General features: G+C 49.0%; 1 protein-coding gene across 13 annotated transcripts in view; it reads left to right on the top strand.

Moving 5' to 3' along the window:
• The window catches only part of MECP2 (methyl-CpG binding protein 2), a 71,418-nt gene that overhangs the window by 41,763 nt on the left and 8,402 nt on the right, over window positions 1–21,253 (top strand). For 11 of the 13 annotated variants that reach the window (XM_070257637.1, XM_070257644.1, XM_023633388.2 and 8 more), the window contains one exon: window positions 20,335–20,685. In XM_070257637.1, the coding sequence (XP_070113738.1) occupies window positions 20,335–20,685 (351 nt within the window). Of the gene's footprint in view, window positions 1–1,487; window positions 1,588–2,736; window positions 2,892–20,334; window positions 20,686–21,253 lie in introns of all 13 variants that reach the window. The other 2 variants (XM_070257641.1, XM_070257639.1) reach the window with 2 other exon arrangements.

The raw sequence follows: 21,253 nt of genomic DNA, 5'->3' as shown, positions 1-21,253 counted from the left end.
AGCATTTACAGCTGACTCTCAAACTATTTCAGCTGCATCCATCCAGCGAGTTTCAATGTATAGTGTTACCACTTTTAAGTCAGCTCAAAAGGTTTTCTAATTTTATTTGTGATTCTTTCTTTGGCCCAAAATTATTTAGAAGTGTGTTTTTGAATTTCCAAGCATGTGGCTTTATGGGTTTTTTTCCTAGTTACTGTTCTAAGAAATCAAATTCTAGGGGCCAGCCCGGTGGCACAGCAGTTAAGTTTGCACGTTCCGCTTCGGCGGCCTGGGGTTTGCCAGTTCAGATCCCAGGTGCAGACATGGCTCCGCTTGGCAAGCCATGCTGTGGTAGGCGTCCCACATATAAAGTAGAGGAAGATGAGCACGGATGTTAGCTCAGGGCTAATCTTCCTCAAAAAAAAAAGTCAAGTTCTAGCTAAACTGCACTGTGGTCAGAGGACATGATCTGTGTGACAGCAGCTCTTGTGGCTTGTTGGAAGCGCGTGACCGCCTGAACACAGCATGCACCCACCAGCTGGGGGTGCAGAGCCTGCATAAGCTTATCACCTCAGTTTTGTCCACTGGGTTATGAAAGTGTGGATCCTCTCTTGCTACTGTCGTTTTGTCTACTTGGTTTACCTACTGCTAGGGAACGTGTGTCACGGTTTCTCCATGGGCTTGGTTAATTTTGGCTTTATTATTTATTTGGAGGCCAGGTTTTCAGTTTTAGAAGTGGTTTTTATCTTCCCAGTGAATTGAACTCTTTGGCATTATGAAGTGACCCTCTTTATAATAGTGCTTTTGCCTTGACTTTGACTTCACCTGAAAGCAATAGCACTGCGCCGCCTGTGTTTCTGGTCACTGCTACTGCTTTTCACGTTCCTCCCTTCTCTGTCTTTGTGGGTTAGATGTATAGCTCTTGAAAATGACAAATGGCTAGATTTTTAAAAGATCCATTCTGTCTGTTTTGACCATTAACGTCTATTTAATTACTGATGCATTTAGATTTGTTTATACCATTTTATTTTGTGCATTCTATTTTTTTCACATTGTCTGTTGTATTTTTTCTCCTCTCTTGCCTTCTCTTGGATTGAGTCTTTTTTTTAAAATTGTGGTAAGATACGCATAACGTAAAATTGACCATCCTAACCATTTTTAAGTGTACAGTTCAGTGGCATTAAATACATTTACATTTCTGTGCCACTATCTCCTGGATTGAGTTTTAATTGGTATCACACAGTATGCATGGTGCCATACCCTGCCTTTTCATTTTCCATTTAACAATACAACACAAACATCCCCATTCTTATGGACTAAAGTATTTGTGTCCCCCCAAGATTCATATATTGAAGCTCTAACCCCCAATGTGACTATATCTGGAGATGGAACCTTTGGGAGGTAATTAGGGTTAGATGAGGTCATGAAGGTGGAGCCTGATGGGATTAGTGTCCGTTTAAAAAGAGACATCAGAGAGCTCACACTCTCCCCACCATGTGCTGTATAAGTACACAGTGAGAAGGCAGCCATCTGCAAGCCAGGAAGAGAGCTGTCACCAAACACCGAATCTGCTGGCACCTTGATCTTGGACTTCCTGCCTCCAGAACTGTGAGAAATAAATTTCTGTTGTTTAACCCACCCAGTCTGTGGTATTTCACTGTGGCAGCCAAGCACAGGTGTCGAGACTAAGACACCTGTGTGTTAAAAAACAGTAAAGGTCCTTTTAAAGCTGCCTTACATTCCATCACAAATTTAGTGTATCTTCTCTTGGCCTTCTGTCAGCTCCCTACCCCTTGCCTCTGGTCACCCCACATCTTCTCTGTGCCTGGCTTTCCAAAAGAGTAGTTTATATTCACCAGCTCTACCTTCCTGTTGATCAGCCCCTGGGGTCGCATCTCTACTGGGTCCTTCCTCTGCCCACCCCCCACTCATGTGCAGTGGTTCTGGACAGACTGCTGTCTGCCTGCCTGCCTGATTAGGATCCACTCATGGAATCCGTACCAGCCTGCAAGGTAGGCTTGTGCTTACCCACACTCTGCAGGTGAGAACTTACCATACTCAAGCGTTTATCTTAGTGGCTTCTCTTTGGCATGTGAAATTGTTGATTTCCTTCTTGTGTCTCTTCACTGGCAAAAAGGGGAGTTAAATAAGGTCATGCTCTTTGGCCCTTCCGTCTTTGTCCCTTCCTCTGCACTAGGCTCTGTATCCTGCATTGAGGCTCCAGTAGACTTCTTTCCAAGCAGTCCCAGATGACTATGAAGTTACCACTTGCCGCATGTGCCCCCTCTAGGCTGAAGCCACTGAGGGCAGTGACTGCCTCCACTCGCCCACCACAGCCTCCCCTTGTCGCCTCTGGTGTGGCTTGCTACACTTCTTGTTCAGTGAATGATATTTGTAGGCGTGTCAGAACTGTGGAAGGAAGGCAATTGGAAGCAAGGGGTGTAGCTCCTTGTTTTGCCCCCAGAGCTAAGACTTTTCACTAGGAGATTTTTTTGCATTCCCAAATTTATAAAGTAAGTCCACCTAAACCTAGATGTGGTACAGTAAACACTAGAACCAAAAACTGAGCTCACTAGGCTCAGGTGCCCCAGAATTTTTGTCCCACCAAACAACAGTTTCATGGATGTCTACACAGTGGTTCCCTCAGCATGCCTCAATTTGATAGTTGATCCTGGGAGTACAGAGAAGTCAAGCTCGAAGCACATCTGCAGAAAATGATCTTACGAGGTATTATTAATGAATGAATGTCTCTGTTAGCTGCAGGAACCTCTGATCTTCCAGAAGGTTGTCCCGTGGACCCTAGAGGTATTGTCAGACATCTGAAGTTAGCCGGGCAGGTCCTTCACCCAGGCGGTGTCCTATCCCCCCTGCCTGGGTGGCTGCTGTCTCAGGAGCCTCCTGTCTGTCCACGGGTGAGTCTTTGGGTTTCAGCTGACATCCCATTAGGTGGCGACAGAGAGCGTTAAAAAGAAATATGAAAGAAATAAAACTTGTTTTGCTTCATGTTAAAAAAAAAAAGGGCTCATGGGGTGTATGTGACCATTAGTCAGATATTGCCATTTGAGGGGTTTTGCCCTTTCTTCTCCCTCCCATTGTCCTTAACCCACTGCTGCCTACCACCCCCTGCCTCCCCTAAAATAAGGAGGATAGATCAGAAGACCAGCCAAACGCAATGTCCTCTGGTCTCTATCAGTCGACAGCACCACCAGTCACGCAAGCTTGGAACCCGAGAGTCGCCCACCCTGCCCTTCACTGCCCACATCAGGAAGCAAGCAAGTCAGCCCTGCCCATTGTTCCTTCATTTCTCCCACCTCTCTCTTCATTCCTTCTGCCACCGCCCTGGTTCAAGCCCTCCTCTCTCTAGGACTCCTACAATAACTCAGCAGTTCTCCTACACGTTTCTATCTTACATACAGTCCCTAGTGTCAAATCTCACTCCCCTGCTTAAACCCTGAGACTGGTACCTCTGTCTTCAAATGGTGTCGAAGCCGCTAGCATGACCCCTGCCTCTTTCTGGCCTCTTCTGTTGCCACTCCTTTTCTCCTTCCTGTGCCCCTCGGCCGTACAGGACTGCTTTCACAATCCTAGCCTTTGTCCGTGGTTCCCCTGCCGCATTTCTTCCTCCTGCTTATTTTTGAAGATTCAGCTCAGGTATCTCTTCCTGCAGAGAGCCCTCCCTAAGACCCCAGACCCCATCCGGGTTAGATCCCTCCTCTCGTGCTCCCAGCTCCCCGGCAGTACCTCATACCAAGAGAGCAGTCTGTTGACTGTCACAGCTCATGTACCCCAAGCAGGGGGAGGAGCTGTGTCTTCTGCGTTCGAGATCCATGCTCTCATAAAAACCACGTTGTGATGCTCATGCCACTCAGCTTTCTAAGCCCACACACTCCCTGTCATGGGCTTGCTCACTACCCCAGACAGTCCCCCCTCCACTGAGGATTTGCTGCCAGGCCCAGTCTTTGTCTTTCTGTTCCAGTCCCTTCTGTCTCACAGGTGATTTAAGTGTGCACGTAGATGGTCCTCCTAGTGCCTGGCTGCCTGTCTTCTTGACCACCTCTGCTCCAGTGACCTCAACCACCCACTGCCACAGTCACAGCCTGGACTTTGTCATCACTGGAAACTACTCCACCCCTGGTGCTCTGACAGACAACTCCACTGGTGACAAAAACTTCCTGTGCTCCTAGCTTGCGGGTTCCACGCTCCCCAGGACTCTCAGTCTTCTGTCCTCTCATGAATCATGCCCATCGCCATACAAACATGTTTTAGAATTTCCCGTCTTCACTGAGCACTCCCTTCTCAGCTCCCACCCACTTCTCTGTTCCCACTTTTGCCAGGCTTGTCAAGACTTGGCTACTCACCATCCCCGCTCCTCACTTCCCACTCTTTGCTCAGTGCACTCCACGGAACAGTCCTGTCAGCCCCCAGTGGATGTCCATGTTGCCATGGCCACTGGCGAGTCCCCTTCTTGACATGATTGTTCCTTCCTGTAAACCCCTTCCTTGTGTCTCTTCAGGGACCCCACCTTTTCCTGGTGCAGTGTCACTGGCTTAGTCAGTTTTATTTTCTTTGACCACCTAACCTCACATCTGAGCCCCCTTCTGTGTTTGGGGAACTCTCAGCCCACCTTCTGAGTTTGATGGGAGGCCAGGTGACCTCTGACTATAGTCACTGAAAATGCCAGATGCTGCTTTTCCTAGCTTCCCTTTCAGTTGGGGAGGCAGTCAGCAAACTACATCCCAAGGCCGAATAGGGCCTACTGCCTGTTTTTGTAAATAAAGTTTTATTGCAACCCAGTCCCACCCCTTCCTTTATGCATTGTCTGTGACTGCTCTCCCACCACACTGGCAAGTTGAGTGGTTGTGACAGAGACTGTGGCCGGCAAAGTAGAAATTACTTAGTGTCTGACCCTCTACAGAAGGCCTGAGTCCTGCAGGACGGTAAGGGCATGTGCCCATCAGTTATACCCACCTGCCGAGTGGGTCAAGGCCAGTAGGAGGAGCCCTCATTCAGTGTCAGGGCTGCAGGAAGGACCAGCTCCTGGACCACAGTGGCCGCGGTGCCCCCTGCAGGGTGGCAGAGGCAGTGCCGGCTGCCCTGTACCAGCCTGGCAGCAGAATTTGGAATATTTTGTTGCTGCCCAACTAAACTCAAACCCATTTCTCCAGCCCCCTGGGGATCTCTGGCCACCTAAGAGCCTTTTTCTTTCCAATTTTTATTATTGTGGTAAAATACACCTAAAATTGTACCTTTTTTTTTTTTTTTGAGGAAGATTAGCCCTGAGCTAACATCTGCTGCCAGTCCTCCTCTTTTTGCTGAGGAAGACTGGCCCTGAGCTAACATCCATGCCCATCTTCCTCTACTTTATATGTGGGACGCCTGCCACAGCATGGCTTGCCACGCAGTGCCATGTCCGCACCCAGGATCCAAACTGGTGAACCCCAGGCTGCCGAAGTGGAACGTGTGCACTTAACTGCTGTACCACCGGGCCGGCCCCTATTTGTGCCATTTTTAAGTGTACAATTCTATGATATTAAGTATGTTCATATCATCATGCAAATATCACCACCTTCCATTTGCCAGTAGCCTTTTAATAAAGTCCATGTCTGTGTAAATCAGCTAGAATTGATCTCTGTTGCTTGCCACCAGTAATCTGGACAGATACACCCAATCATCCTTTTACTGCCTCACTCCTCTTTCTCTGTCTCCTTTGCTGACTCTTTCCTCATCACAACTCCAGATATTGTGGGGGAGGGGTTGTCCACACTCCCGTCTGAAGTGCCCTCACTCAGTCACTCACTGGCTCTTCAGACCTATGTGATGAGGCCTCTGAGATGTCTGTCTCTAGCCCAGACCTCTCCCCCGAACTCCAGACTCATATGTCCAACTGCCCTTTAAGAAGGTGAAATGCCTCAAGACCGAAAACATAAAATATGGAAGTCAGAACTCTTGATCTCCCGCACTCCCCCTCCCTCCAGCACACACATGCCCTCCACTGATGGCACCTCGACCAGCCACCACATTGCTTGCCTGGACTCTGCAATGGCCCTGTGTGGCAGGCATGGAGGGCACTGTGCAGATCCCTGATGGGGAGGATGGTCAGCAGGCGGCCTTCAGCTGCAAGAGCCTCCTCACCAAGGTCATGCTGTTTCCTGGGCAGTGCCCAGGTGCCTGGGTGAGGTGGGCCAGAGCTTTGTTGGGCCTGCTTGCACTTTGGCTTCTTCCTCTGCTCAGGTCCGCTTCCTCCCCACTCCTTTCACAGGTGTCAATCCCTAATAAACATTTAGCACCCCGAACTGTGAGCCTGCCCTGCAGCACCTTGTGTCTCCATGCCATCTCACCCCCTTCCCACTCTACATCTCCAGGCCAGCCCCTAGAGTGAACTTTTTAAAACTGTTCATCTGATCATGTTATCCCTCTGAGAAAAACCTGCCAGGGGCCTCTCATCACTCTCAGAATAAAACCCAAACTCTCTTGCTTGGAAGCAGGGCTGGCTTCTTGGGCATGCAACCTCTATGATGCCCAGGGCTTAGAAGAATCGTGCTTGGTTTAATGCTGTACTGTGGCCATCTCAAAATTCTCCATTTCTGAACAGGAGGCCCTACATTTTCGTTTTGCGCTGGGCTCTGCAAATTACATAGCTGGGCCTGCCTCATTTTGAGCTCATTTTCTCTGCCTTGCTAACTTGGTTCCAGCCCATCACTCTTACTTTTCCTGGAACATGACAGATTATTCCTGGGGTCAGGGCCTTGGCTCTTGCTGCTCCTTATGCCTGGGCCCCTCTTTACATGACCTGCTCCCTCACCCCTCACTTCCTTCAGATCTGGGATCAGACTCACCTCAGAGAGCCCTTCCCCTGGGATTGGGCCCCTTCCCATCTCTCTGACCTCTGTTCTGTGCATGTGCACACATACATGCACCCGTACACCCATAACGACCATGTCAGGATCTGAGGTCACGCGGGCTGGCTCCCGAGCCTGTGCTCCTCGCTGCTGCACAGAGCTGCGTCACAGCTTTGTAGATGTTCCATATGCCTGGGCTTCTGAGGTTTCCCCCCGGAAGTTGTTTGCTTTGTCTCTCGAGGTGCCTGAGGAGTTCTTCCCCCTGTCCTTGAAGTGGAGCAGAGTCTATCTCACTGTTGAGCTTCCTTTATCACACTTTCCTGGAACACAGTGTGTTCTTTCGAGCTGCAGATGCAGCTCATCTTCGTTTTAGGTCAGTTCTCTTATATCTTTGATGGCATCTTCTGTTCCATTTTTTGGGTTCCCTACTACAAGGGCCACAAATTATCGTTATGTTGGATTGTCTTTGTCTCTTTTCCAATGCTATTAGCTTTGCTCTAATTGCTTTAGCTTTTGTCTTTTTATCTGCCTTCACTGTATGTCTAATTTTATTTTCAGCTATGTGTATTCTGTTTCTGAATGTATTTATTAGTTCCATAATGATGTGTTTGGGTGGGCAGTTGGTTTCTCTAGGTTGAGAATTTGACCTTTCATGTTACCGTTTTATCATCTCATCTTTGAACTCTTATTGAGAACCTGTTCTTATAAAGTTGTGAGGAGTTTCTTTCTCTTCTTTGCAGCGTTTTCTTGGTGAGAGACTTTGCCTTTCCTGAGCCATCTCTCTCCCTGTCTTTTTTTTCTTTTGGCCATAATACATTTGCAGAGTTACCAAGTCTTTTCTTGTCATCTTGGCTCAGGCTTGGATGGCTCCGTCCAGTCATTCTGTTTGCTTTGGTATGGCGGGGAAATTCTTGGCATTCTCTTCCCATTCTCTTGGCATCTTCTCACTGCTTTCCCCTCTGGGCTATCGTGAGCTTGTTTTCCTTTGGTCAGAGAGAAGTTGCACACTGGGAGAGCTGCAGCCAGGCAGTCTTCAGCAATATCTAGATTCTTCTCTCTGTTCTAAGAACTACGTTAAATGTCTTATACCAAGGCTCACTCTAGCTGCTTGAGGGATGTGTACACCATTCCCTAGGGATGCAGGAATGGGGTACCTCAGGCTCCAGGTGGTTCCCTGAGTCCGTGTGTACCCAAGAGTGGTTGCCTCCCACAGAGACGGCTTGGCTCACTGGGTGGGCGCTTTAGCTGTTTCTCCTGCACCTCCAAGCCTCCCAGCAGGAGCTTCTGTAGTTCCTGGGCCTAACGGAAAAAAGTTACAGACTCCCACCCAGTTGTTTCCTTCCATCTTATTGGCTGAGAGGTCTCAGGGTGTTGTCAGCTCCCTAGCATGGCTTCTAGGGGTGGGGCAGGGGCAAGAGCTCAGTCCTGCTGCTGCTTTGTCCTCTGGAATCCTCTCCACGGCTGGCTGCCAGGTTTTGAAACATCCTGCGTTGGATTTTATGTCCCTTTCCTTTGTTTGATGAATTCGTCCCTTCACACTCCTCCCCTCCTTTGTTTGTTTCTCATTTTATTAGTGATTGGGAGAAAGCAATTCTGTGGGAAGTTATAACCTGCTATTTGAACCTAATTCTCTAATCCGTGTGGAATTGATTCTGTTGTGTGGCAACTCACACACAGACACAGACATGTGCGTGCGTGCACACACGCGCACCCCCCCCCCCCCCCGCACGTACTTTCTCTGGTTGTTCACAGATGCTTATTCTGGGTAAATGTCAAGCTCCAGAGGGAATTCCTTGGGGATCTTGACTGGAAGGATGTCATTCAATCTTCTCATTGTATTTTCTACCCAGTTGGTGTTTGTACACAGGGAAGTGACCAATTTGGTGATATTTGTCTTGTCACCGGGCATGTTAATTAGTTTTTAGCCAGTACCCAGAGTTATTTATAGGATAGAGATTTAGTCCCTGCAGCTTCCCAGTGGCTTTGAACCCCTCTCATCGGAAACCACGGTGGGGATGAAGTGGGGGCCCAGGGTGCTGCTGTGAGGTCGCTGAAACAAGTAGGGTCTCCCTCTATATCTGTGTACCTCTTTCTGGGGCTTCCAGCAGTACAGGGGCACTAGAGGCCGTAGCCCTTCTCTGCCCCTTCCCTGCTCAGCAGTGCCCAGGGAAACCCCTCAGCCTATCACTGGCCTTTCCATGTAGGACACTAGTGGGCTTCCAGGCCTTGCCATTTGCCACCAGCAAACTGCACCTCAGCCAGCCTGGCTTCCAGGTCCTGTTGTCCTGACCTTGAAGATTTCCTAGGGCTCTGTTGGGGAATCCTATCCCCAGACCTACCTGGTACATCCCTCCTTTGCTCACATGTTTGAGTGTGGCAGAACCATGCAAGCAGTGACCCCAACCGCACCCCATCCTACAGCAGTCTCTCTCAGCCATTGGTGGCACCCTTCTTGTTTGCTAGCACTGGTAGAGAGATTTCCCCTTTTTTCTATTTTGTTGGTCATTTCAGTGGGCTCAGATGTCATCATCGGGAAACAGAAGTTCATCAGGCATGCAGATGTGGGGTGACCTGCACTAGAGATAGGCATTCACTTCACATTAGTGACAAGAGATTTAGACAAAATGAGCTGGCCCTTATGCAGAGTTCTCTCTTCTGTTACTAGACATCTCCTTTCTGCCCCTTTTTCCCCCCAAATATGTTGCCTCTGTGTTAAATTTATTTTGGCAAATATTTTGTTCTTCAGTAAAAGCAGCCAACACTTTGGTAAAAGTCTGCAAAACTTATTTACATAAAGTATACAAAAGTAAGAAGAAAAAAGTATTAACAGAAAACTAGGGGAAGAAGCAGCTGTGGGAATGTATTACTGGGGACCAAAAGGGCAGAATGATGTCAGTGCTTATGGAGACTGGCTGTTGGGACCTTGAAGACTAGATATTTGTCTTGGGGCACTGGTGGCCAGCTTTGCCCTGGCAAGTGTGGAAGATCACCGTGAGCACCCTTGCAGGATGTAGGAACAAAGGCACCAGGGAACATGATGGAAGGGAAGTTGCTAAATGTGGAGCCTGGAGAATGGAGAGTGAATCCTAACAATACAGTCTTTCCAGGGGAAGAGATGAAATCACGCAAACATCATTAATAAGGATTGAGTTCTTGATTTTCTCCCTTTCTTACCTCATTTGATCAGCTCCCTCTGCAGTTGCCTTCATGGAGACAGTTGATGGTGAAGCCACCCTGCTTGGGTTGCAGTTGTGGTCCACAACTTTACCAACTTTACTGCCTTGGGCTCTATCCTTCCCCCACCCACAGCGGCTCCACATCCTCGGGACACAGTGTCACCATCGCATCTGTATTCTGGAGCTCTTCCCCAGCTCCTCAGTGAGTCTCCCCAGCTCCCAGTCTCTCCCCTTCTGCAGCACTCATCAACATTGCTGATTTCATTGTTGACCGTCTGCCTTAGAACACTGTCCACCCCAGAGAAAGAGGAGAGATGGCTGCAGGTAGAAAGTGCGTCTTGTTCCTGTGGCGCCCCTGCCCTTGCACAGCTCGGGTGCAGCACCTCGAAGGTGCTCAAGGAATGTTAGCTACTGAATGAGTGCATAGGTGAAATGAAACACCCCCACACCACTCCCAGTGTTCTTGCTGTGATGACTTCTGTTTAAAGCTTGCTCCTTCCTGCTAAGCATCCCAGAGTGGAAGCAGTTTCTGCTGCCCCACTTTACTCCTATCTAGTTCCGGAACATTTTCGTCACCCCCAAAGGAAGCCCCATGGAAAAACAGTCTGGCAGGTCCTTGAAAGGTTAAACATGGAGTTCTCATATGACCCAGCAATTCCACTCCTCGGTATAGACCCAAGAGAATTGAACATATACATCCATGCAGAAACTTGTACACAAGTGTTCATAGCAGTTAAAAGGTGGAAACAGCCCAGCTGTCCATCAGCATGTGACTGGATAAACGAAGTGTGGTGTATCCATCCGATGGAAGGTTATTCCGCCATAAAAAGGGGTGAAGTTCTGCCACATGCTACACCATGGATGGACCTTGGAAACATTATGCTGAGAGAAAGGAGCCAGACACAAAAGGCCGTAGATGGCATGATTCCATTCCTATGAAAGGTCCAGAAGACGCAAATCCGTGGAAACAGAAAAGAGATGAGTGGCTGCCAGGGGCTGGGGGGTGGGGATCTGGGGGAGAGACTGCTTAATGGGTATGGGGCTTCCTCCAGGGGTGATGAAATGTTCTGGAACTAGATAGTGGCGATGGTTGCACAACATTGCGAATGTGCTAAGTGCTGCTGATGGTAAATTTTATGTTATGTACATAGAAAAAAGATTGATCAAATACCCTCAGAATATTTGGCCAACAGCCTTCGACTTGGCTAAATGCCTAGTCATTAAACTTCTTGAAATAAATTCCTTTCTGTCATGATTACCATGTCTTAGGCCTCAGAGATGGCATTCTGGTCAGCTTGGTCCAGTCTAACATGTGTCACCCTAGGTCCCTACACTGGCCTCTTTCTCTTGGATGGACAACAGAGCTGCTTGCCTGGGCCCTATGCCTGCAGCCAGACAGGCTTGCTTGGAGACAGCTGTGGGTTCTGAGCACTGCATGGGCATCCTAAGACCTACCTTTACGTACAATTAAGGGTAATTGGTGAAGTCAGCTGCCGTTTTAGTGGGGTGTAATAAAAAATTGAGATATAATTCCATACCATGAAATTCACTCATTTAAAGTGTACAATCAAGTGGCATTTAGTACATTCACAGTGTTGTGCAGCCATCCCCTCTATCTAGGGGATATGATGAAAATGTTCTGGAACATTTTCATCATCCCTTAAAAAACAACTCTGTATCCATTGGGAGTTAATCCCTGTTACCCATTACCCCTAGCCCCTGGCAATGACTAAACTACTTTCTGTGGATTTGCCTATTCTGGACATTTCATATAAATGGAATCATACAGTATTTGTCCTTCTGTGACTGGTTTATTTCACTTAGCATTTCCCCAGGGTTCATCCATGTTGTAGCATGTGTCAGAATTTCTGTCTTTTTTAAGGCTGAATAACATCCCATTGTATGGATAGACTGCATTTTTTTTCTCTGTTTGTCCATCCATGGACATTTGTGTCGCTTCTACCTTTTGGCTACTGTAAATCATACTGCTGTGAACATTAGTGTACAAGTATCTGTTTGAGTTCCTGCTTTCAGTTCTCTTGGGTCTACACCTAGGAGTGGAATTGCTGAGTCCTATGGGAACTCCATGTTTAACCTTTTGAGGAACTACCTAACTGTTATCCACAGTGGCAATTTTTGTTTAAACCTGCTTTTCTTTTCCCCATGTGTAGTGGACTCATGCTGTAAAGATGAGACTTACTGTATGGCATTGGTTGCCTTTATTTGGAGAGGGATCTACCTTTGGGTGGCAAGAACTGTTTTATTTACCTTTTCAAAACATAGACAGTTTCTTGCATCTTCTAAAAACTGGGGTATTTAAAAATATACTGAATTCCATGCAGGGCTGCTGAACTTCAGGTTCTACCACGGTAGCCTTCGAGCTGAACCCCATCCCCTCTTTTGCTCCCCAGACACCACTGAGACTGTCTTCTGGTACCATTTTGATTTCTCTCAGATCTTTAGAGGGGCTGAAGCTGACATCTCAAAGTGCTGCTGCCTTTATTGATTCTTACAGAGAAGCCTCCTTGATCCTGAGATTCTGCAGCGCATACTGGAGGTAGAAAGAATTGGAAGCTCCAAGTGAATGACACTTCAAGATGGAAGCAGCCACTGCAAGGAGGCCATTTCTCTCCTCTGATCCCTGACCTTTCACCTGGGAAGTGGCTGCCACCCTGCCCTTCCGATTCGTGGCCTCATTGTGGTACTTGGGCTCCTTATGCAGCTTCATGGGATGGATGACTGGAAATGAAAGGTGCTGAGAAATAACATCTCCTGAAATTGGCCTGGTGCAAACATGACTGAAGTTGGGTCAGGTCAGGATCTTGCTGGGGCTCTGGAACGTTCCCTGGAGCTCACTCTGGAGGGGGCTGAATTCCAATTCAAGTGAAAAAAAACATTTCAGCTGCTGCTTTCACCTGGCTTTGTAGCCTTTTTTTTTTTTTAATCTGGAAGCCTTGGGGATTGAGTGGTCCCTCCTCAGCCACAGTTACCTGGCCAGCTGCACCTGCCAGCTGTTGGTTGTTTACACCCCTGTAATACACAGGAGCCTTGGGTCAAATGAGCGCCAGGTACAGCTTCCTGAGGCTGCTTTCTGCATGCCATCAGACCCCTCAGGATACAGCGATTTGGCCTAAAAACAAGATTCCTGCAACTCTAATTTTCCTTCTCTAGATCAAAGGAAGGATTTGATCTAATGTTTGCTTTCTAGCAGCAAAATCAATGGGTGATGGTTTATTACTCAAGAGCCTTCTTTCACATGCTTCATAGATATTTAAGATTTGTGAAGGTCTTTTTGCTTCAGTGTGATATGTGCATTCTTGAAAAAAAAAAATCTGTGTTCTACAAATCACACAATAAAAAATAGGCATTGTGGGGGCTGGCCCCGTGGCCGAGTGGTTAAGTTTGCGCGCTCCGCTTTGGCGGCCCAGGGTTTTGCCGGTTCAGATCCTAGGCGCAGACATGGCACTGCTCATCAAGCCATGCTGAGGCAGCGCCCCACACAGCACAACCAGAGGACCTACAACTAGAATATACAACGATGTACCGGGGGGCTTCAGGGAGGAGAAGAAGAAAAAAAAACAGGAATTGTTATGAGAAAAACTGGGCTGGGGTAGACCATGTCAAACCTATATGATTTGGAAACCAGACCTCACTAACAAAAGCAGTGACAATTATGGTTCAAAGAACGCTGGGGCATGCTCAAATCTCCATTGGCATTTGCACCCAACAGTGCCATCAGCTGACCCTTTTTCACCATAACTCCCAGATGGCTGCTTCCTCCCACACAATGCACAGATGAGTCGTTCTGTCGACATTGAGAGTCAGGTCCTAGGCAACGCTGCCTTCAGCAAAGATTTTTTTTTTAAACACAGGGAAATATCTTGACACCTTCATTCACGCTTATAGCTTCACCGTATAGAGCACAACACTGTGGTTCTTTGAGTCACTTAAAGAAGGCACTTCCGCAAGGTTTCCAGCTTTTTCTCTTAATATGTTCATGTAACGTGAAGGCTCTCTTTAATTGTCAGAAAGCTTGCTTGAAACTGCTTCAAAATACTGCTGTCAACCAGCACAGCTTCCAGTTAGATCAGTGTCATCTCCCCCTTTTTAAACCTGCTGCCACATTGATGCTGTGCATGTTTTGCCATTCGAGGACTGGTCGCAGCCGTTGTTACACTGACTCCTAAGTACTTCATTCAGCATGGCTTTCCTAAGAGCATTCAGTGCAGTTCTGACACTCAGGAAGTTTAGCGTCAAGCTAACATGGAACCATATTCACATTTCTCCAAATACCCCCATTACTGCCCCTTCTTGGCACCTTTGAGCCATGGAGCCAGTCGCCCTGTCTCTTTGGTCTCCTTTAACCAGGAGTAGTCCCCAGCCCTTTTCTTTCATGCTGCAGGCTGTTTTGAAGAACCCAGGGCCCCTGTTGTGTGCAATGCCCCTGTCTTTGGACTCGTCTTGTTGTTTCCTCATGGCCTCCATTACCCCTTCCTGCAGGATGGGGCGGCACTTGAGCAGGCTGGCCACGGTCAGTAGTGCTGTTTGATCACTTCTTGGTGGGGGAGGGGGGCCTGCCAGATTCCTCTGCAGAACAGGACCCTACCTTCCTTCCCTTACTCCTTAGCCTGTGTATTCCTTACATTCTTGCCAGCTTGTAAGTACAGGTAAGACATTTTAAAGACTGTCTTCTGTAGCATCTTCTAGAGGATACTCAGTCCGGCATTTTTAGTAGTTTCAGCAGGAGGAGTATCTGTGGACCTGACCACCTTATTGCTGGAAGCCAATCTGTGGAAGCCTAGAACCCGTCCATCCAGTGTAACTATCCTCCATACTGCTGCCCCCATGACCCCTCCCTCCCCATCACTGTAGATGGCACTGTCTGCACTCCTGGGCGTGCATGACAGCGAGGCCCTCAGTGACTGCCCCAGCCTCATCTCCTGCCAACCCCAACCCACCAGTGCCCAGCAGGCTGCTGGTAGCACCCAACCTCATCATTTATTCACTTACTCAGAGCCTGCTTGCTTTGGGCACTAAGCTAGCCCCTGTTCCTTGAAGCTAGTGGCCAGAGGGATACAGCCATCAAAAGAAGCAAAGGTAGGGGCTGGCCCGGTGGCCGAGTGGTTAAGTTCGCGCGCTCCGCTGCAGGCGGCCCAGTGTTTCGTTGGTTCGAATCCTGGGCGCGGACATGGCACTGCTCATCAGACCACGCTGAGGCAGCATCCCACATGCCACAACTAGAAGGACCCACAACGAAGAATACACAACTATGTACCGGGGGGCTTTGGGGAGAAAAAAAGGAGAAAAATAAAATCTTAAAAAAAAAAAAAAAAAAGAAGCAAATGTAGCATAGCATCTGGGTTGTGACTGTCACTTGGCACATGATTATTAAGTGCTGCTCCTGTGCCTGGCACTGTGCATTTAGCAGGGAGATGACAGTAAAGAAGGCACACACCGCCTGGGGAGGTTGACCCACACGGTGGTCTCATTGAAGTACACTGGGGGGCATAGAGTGCTCCTGCTCATGGGAGGGGGGAGGCAGGAGCAGGGAAGGCTTCTCAGAAGTGCCATCTTAACCCAAGATGAGAGAAAGGGCTGACCCAGAGCTGCTGATTACACGGGACAAGCATCATTAGTCACTTTTCCCTCTAGGGAGGAACGTCACAGGGGTGATGGGACAAGGCTGTCGATATCACTGCCTCTGCCCGTCTGGTGTTGCCTGCCCTGAGCCCTCCTTGCCGGCCTGTGGAACTCCTCTTCAGCCCTAAAAACTCAGCTCAGGCCTTCCTCCTCCAGGGAGTTTCAGTCTCTGGGCTTTCCCTCTGCCTGGAACAGGGGAAGGTGTCACTATTCCTTTGTTACCTCTTTGTCCCCACCACTAACCTGGTAGTTCTTGAAGAACGAAGAGTGATGCTAATTCCACCCTGGCGTCTCAGCCCCTAGCAGAGTCTGGCTCAGGGCATGGGCAGTCGATGAACACACGTGGACTCAACCATGACCTCAGACAAGTCCCTTTGTCTAGTTGTATTTCCTTTTCTTTTCCTCTGCAACGCTGAAGAGTTGAACTTGTGAACTTGGTGTTCAGTTCTCCTCATACTCATTTCAAGATTGTGTGTGCATGTGTGCACCCATGTGTGCACATGCACATACATATGGTCTGATTAGAGGGAAGACGAACAGGGCTGTTTGGTTTCTTTGAAAAAGTATGTGTTTCAACAAACCCCTTAAACCTCCTGCTGGGCGGGACTTTGGGGAGTTGCCTAGCACCTCAGCCTGGCCTCCCTCCCTCAAGTCACCCTGGGACTGAGCAGGCAGCTCAGTCCAATTGGATTACCTATTCCACATCATTTTTACCTCCACTTCATGCCAAGCAGAATGGCTTCCAGGCTTCTTTGTGGGCTTTTGTTATTTGTTTTTAAATAGAAGAGGAGCAGTCAGAAAATAAAGTAACACCCACCTGTGTGCCCCTCAATGCACAGAATTGAAAATCACCATATTGTCCTAGTTGCTTCAAGTAATTTAAATTCAAAAGAACTAGAATATTACAGATAGAATTAAAGGCCCTTTTATTCCTCATCTTCAGTGCTATTAAAAGCATTTAGGGGCTGGCCCTGTGGCTGAGTGGTTAAAGTTCTACGTGCTCCACTTTGGTGGCCCGGGGTTCGCAGGTTCAGATCCCAGGTGTGGACCTACTCCACTCATCAGCCATGCTGTGGAGCAGCCCACATACACAAAGTGGAGGAAGACTGGCACGGATGTTAGCTCAGGGCGAATCTTCCTCACCAAAAAAAAAAAAAGTTCATTTACACTTAGAAATAGTTAAAAAGATAAATTTTATGTTACATACATTTTATCACAATAAAAAACTTAAAAACCCAAACAGTTCATTTAGACTCTAGTCAGAGTCTGGGCACAGCTGAATCTCCCTGCTTTGTGGCTAGTAGCTGAAGAGGTATGTTCTCCTCTCCTTGAACTTCTAACCGTGGATGTGGCTGTAACCCCCAGCCGCTCCTGGCCCAGGCTTCCCCCTCGTCAGTCAGTTTCACTGTCATCTTCCCAGGCTTTGGCCATGGTCCTTAACTTGTCCCTGCCCCTCACCCCCACACCAGTCTGGCAGCCAACTCTGTCGCTCCACTTCCTGGTCAGCTCCCATATCTTCCACTGTCCCCATCCTGGGCCACGTCAAGACCATTCCAAGAGACTTTTCATGGGTCCTCGCTGCTTTCTTCTTAACTGTTCTCCACACAGTGACTAGAGTGATCCCTTGAAGATGAGAGCCCCTGTCTCCATCCCCTGCTCAAAGCTCCCTGATAGCTTCCTGTCACACTCACAATAAAACCCAACCAAGCCCTCCACATCTCCGCCTGAGGCCTCTCCACTGCCCAGAACCTTCTTCCCCCTTTCACAGCCACATGGCTTGCCCCCTCACTTCCTTTAGGTCTTTCTTGTTTCTCCCAGTGTCACCACGTGGATTTTTTCTTCTTTGTGTTCTGATTAGTTCATTCTTTTGGATGCTCACCTGGTCATAGCCTTGTCCAGTGCGAGGGGCCCTTCGACTCTCCCTGCTAGCTTCCAAGCACTTCCTTGCTTTCTACCCCCGCTTCTCCCCACTGCCAGCCTGGTGCCCTTCCGCAGACTCTAGGCTTGTTCCCTGTCCCTGGGGTACCGTTGCTGGCCATGGAATATGTCCCACCCACGGGGTACTGAGCACCGCAGTCAGAGGTATTTGAAATAAATCTTTTCTCTGTGGTATGTTATCAACTTGATATACAGTTAAATTCCTTTGTTTCTGTTTACTTTCAATGTAGTGGGGTTTTGTTACTTTTTGTTTTTGTTTTATTTCTGGTTATGTAAACTTACACATGATTGAGAAGTTGCAGTTACACTTCAGCATACCCAGAGAGGTCTCGCCCAGCGCCTGTACCTCACCTCATTCCCACCTACCATGCACCAGGGACCAGTTCCATTAGTTTCTGCTGTATGCTTCCTAAGGTCCCCTTCTTCCTCAGGTAAAAGGCAGCCTACTATACACATTTTTCACCTCATGGTAGATCCTGAGGATTGCTCCCCAGCAGTTCAAGGCTCTCTTGCTTAGCCCCGTCTCCGGCTGCACAGCTCTCCATGGTGTGGGCGTTGTCATCCAGTCAGTGGGTCCCCGATGGTGGCTATCTTCAGTCGTCTGCAGTCTTGGGCTAGTAAAAATAATGCTCTCACAAATAACATCATGCATCTGTTGTTTTGCATTTCCGGAGGTGTCTCTTCAGGGTAAATTTCTAGAAGGGATTGCCTTAGATGGCATGGACACACTTGATTATATCTAAGAGGCATTCCTGGGGCATGTGGTTTGTACTTGACTTTCCGGTGGTTGAAGTATTTGGGGAATACAAATGAGAGTTCTGAAGAAGCCAGACCTTTTCCTTTGGTGTGGTGGTTTCTCTAAGTCTGGGACTGTCTAGGTTCCAAAGAGCAGCCCTGGCATTCGGCAGTGCCTCTGTGGGCTATGTAGAAGTGGTGATTCCAGTCTGTCTGCCATTCTGCTGCTGGCGAACTCCTCTTTTCCTCTCCTCCTCTCTATGACACTGGGCCGCAGGCCACACTGAGCTTCTCACTCATTTCCCATTGAGAAGCTAAGACTGGGAGAATTGAAAAGTAAGCTCTGTGTTGGAACATATTAAGGAACCTGCACTTTACAGCAAGAAAAGGTCTCCTGTGGGCCATGAGCTGAATCTGGTGGATCCCATTCTTGGAGCCCTAAACTGCTGGAGGAAGATCTAGGATAGGGAGGAACTGAGGGGCGAGCCCAAGGTGGGCCGGGACACCCTCACCACGACCGGTCTCCCCACGCCTGACCTGAGCTGTTCAGGAAAGGTGTGTCCTCATGGCGCCGAGTGAGTCCTGGTGCTAACCCGCCTTTGTTGACTTACCCACATCATTCGAGCCTCATTTCCCCTGCACAGCATGGTGCTTTCATTGAAGTCCCTACAGTGTGGACAAGAAGGGAAGTTGCTTGGGGTAGACCAGCCACAAGGCAGTGAACCAGTGCTGACATGAGCCGTGTGGGACAGGGCAGCTCTAGGTCTTAGTCACAGAGGACAGGAATAGTCTTGCTCTTTTCCAGAATGAACTGCCAACTGAGGGACTTAGCAGGTGGCTGATTCCAAGCCCACGATTCTGCTTTCCAGACCTCCCCTGGCCCGAGTTATGTTCTTGCCCTCTTAGCCCAGCCATGAGAGCATCATGCCCAGACTCTGATCCCAGGGTCTAGGACCTCACAGTGACCATTTCTGAAGTACACAAGGAAGGGACCCTACCGGACAGAACTGAAGAATAGGGAAAGAGTTACTCAGCATGAAAGAATGGGGAGGCACCTGCCCTGGAATGGGGAGGGCGCTCTTCTGCACCTTTCTCCTTGCTCGTTCCTCTCATCAGCCAAGGCCATGTGTTGTAAGGGAGCATCTGGTAATAAAGGCTCACCTGACCTGGGATCGCTTCTCTTCTCATGCCAGAACCCTGGGCAGTGGTTTCTGGTTGCCCGAGTTGGCCAGTATTTATATAGTGCCTTTCTGAGTTATCTCCCTCTGGGGTGTTGGTACCCATTGTCAAGATGAGGAAATTGAGGCATGGGATATTGAGGTCACTTGCTCAGGTCCATGTTTGGAAATGGCAGAGTCAGGATTTGAGTTCAGGTTGGCTGGCTCCAAACCCATGTGTTCTTTGCACAGCGCTGTGCTGCACGCCACTTCCCCAGTGGGGAATGCTGGGCTGTGTTCCCATCAGCAAGTTGTACTGTGCCCCACGGCTGTTTTTGATCAGGCACACATTTGAGAAAACCCAAAATACAGAGGCTATAGTAACACCCAAGCTAGGCCTTCGTGAAGAGGATTGCCACCCCCATTTTGGGTGGGCAGCTCCCTCTCCAGCAGTTGAAGGCCTCTTGTCAGCCATTAAACCTAGAGGCCCTTGGGCACAGCTCATAAAGTGGCCTCTGCCAAGGCGGTGTGCTGAGAAGCCACACAGTATTTCTACCCAGACAAATGCCGCCTGTGCAAGTTGCTCACTCTTCTGTGTGCTAGGAGTGGGACTAGGGACAGCAGGACTTGAGGCGGCCACAGTGCAGGTAGAGTGCACAGTACAGGCAGTGGGCCACTACTAGCAGCAGCCCAAAGCCCCTAAAGAAACCTGTGAAGGGAAAGGGCATCGAGATCGGGGTGAGTACTGGCAGGGCAGCCCCATCTTTCAGGGCCCTGCCTGTGCTGGGGTCCCCTGAACCTGCCATTGCTCACTTTTTCTGCAAACCAGTGTGTTCTCTGTAATACTAACATACTTGTTTAACACTTCAGGGAAGAAAAATCAGAAGACCAGGATCTCCAGGGCCTCAAGGACAAACCCTTGAAGTTTAAAAAAGTGAAGAAGGATAAGAAAGAAGACAAAGAGGGCAAGCATGAGCCCCTGCAGCCACCGGCCCACCATTCTGCTGAGCCAGCAGAGGCAGGCAAAGCAGAGACCTCAGAAGGGTCAGGCTCAGCCCCAGCTGTCCCAGAAGCTTCTGCATCCCCCAAACAGCGACGCTCCATCATTCGAGACCGGGGACCCATGTACGACGACCCCACTCTGCCTGAAGGTTGGACCCGAAAGCTTAAGCAAAGGAAATCTGGCCGCTCCGCCGGGAAGTATGATGTGTATCTGATCAAGTAAGTAAGGGCATCTCCTGTCTCTGCAGACCGTGGTGGGCTGGAGGTGGGGAGGGCTGCTAAGAAACTGATGCTACTCACTGATCAGGAAAATCTGTGTGCATAATCCCACCTTCACTCAGGGGGGCTTCACCAGTGAACACTGCTTGCAGGTGCGCCCGGGTATGCTTAGAACGACTGTGTGCAGAGGTCACTTCCCTGAGGGAGAGACATGCACAGAGCAGCAGAGTGCGACTTTACCCTGCCAGCCCTCGAGGCCTTGTCTGGAGATGGAATAGCAGTAGGGCCTACCCAGGGCCACAGTGAGGATGCCAGGAAAGGTCACCTGGGAAGCACTGAGGACAGAAGGCCCTGCCTAGGCTGGGCTCTGAGGCCATGGGGCCTGCCATGCACAGTGGCCTGGGCTCGGGAGGCAAGTGGAGTTCCCGGGGTTCCTGCCATTTCCTAGCTAGAGAAAATCCAGCTAAGGGGCTCTTCTCAGAGCCTGTTAACCTCCTTTCTGGGAGAGTCATTCTGTGACATAGCTTCGTGAACCAGAAGGAATAGGAGTTCATAGGGCTCAGTCCAC

This window comes from Equus caballus, chromosome X, assembly GCF_041296265.1.
Source record: "Equus caballus isolate H_3958 breed thoroughbred chromosome X, TB-T2T, whole genome shotgun sequence".
In the NCBI taxonomy this organism is placed as follows: Eukaryota; Metazoa; Chordata; class Mammalia; order Perissodactyla; family Equidae; genus Equus; species Equus caballus.
This window is presented reverse-complemented; position numbering and strand designations above follow the sequence as displayed.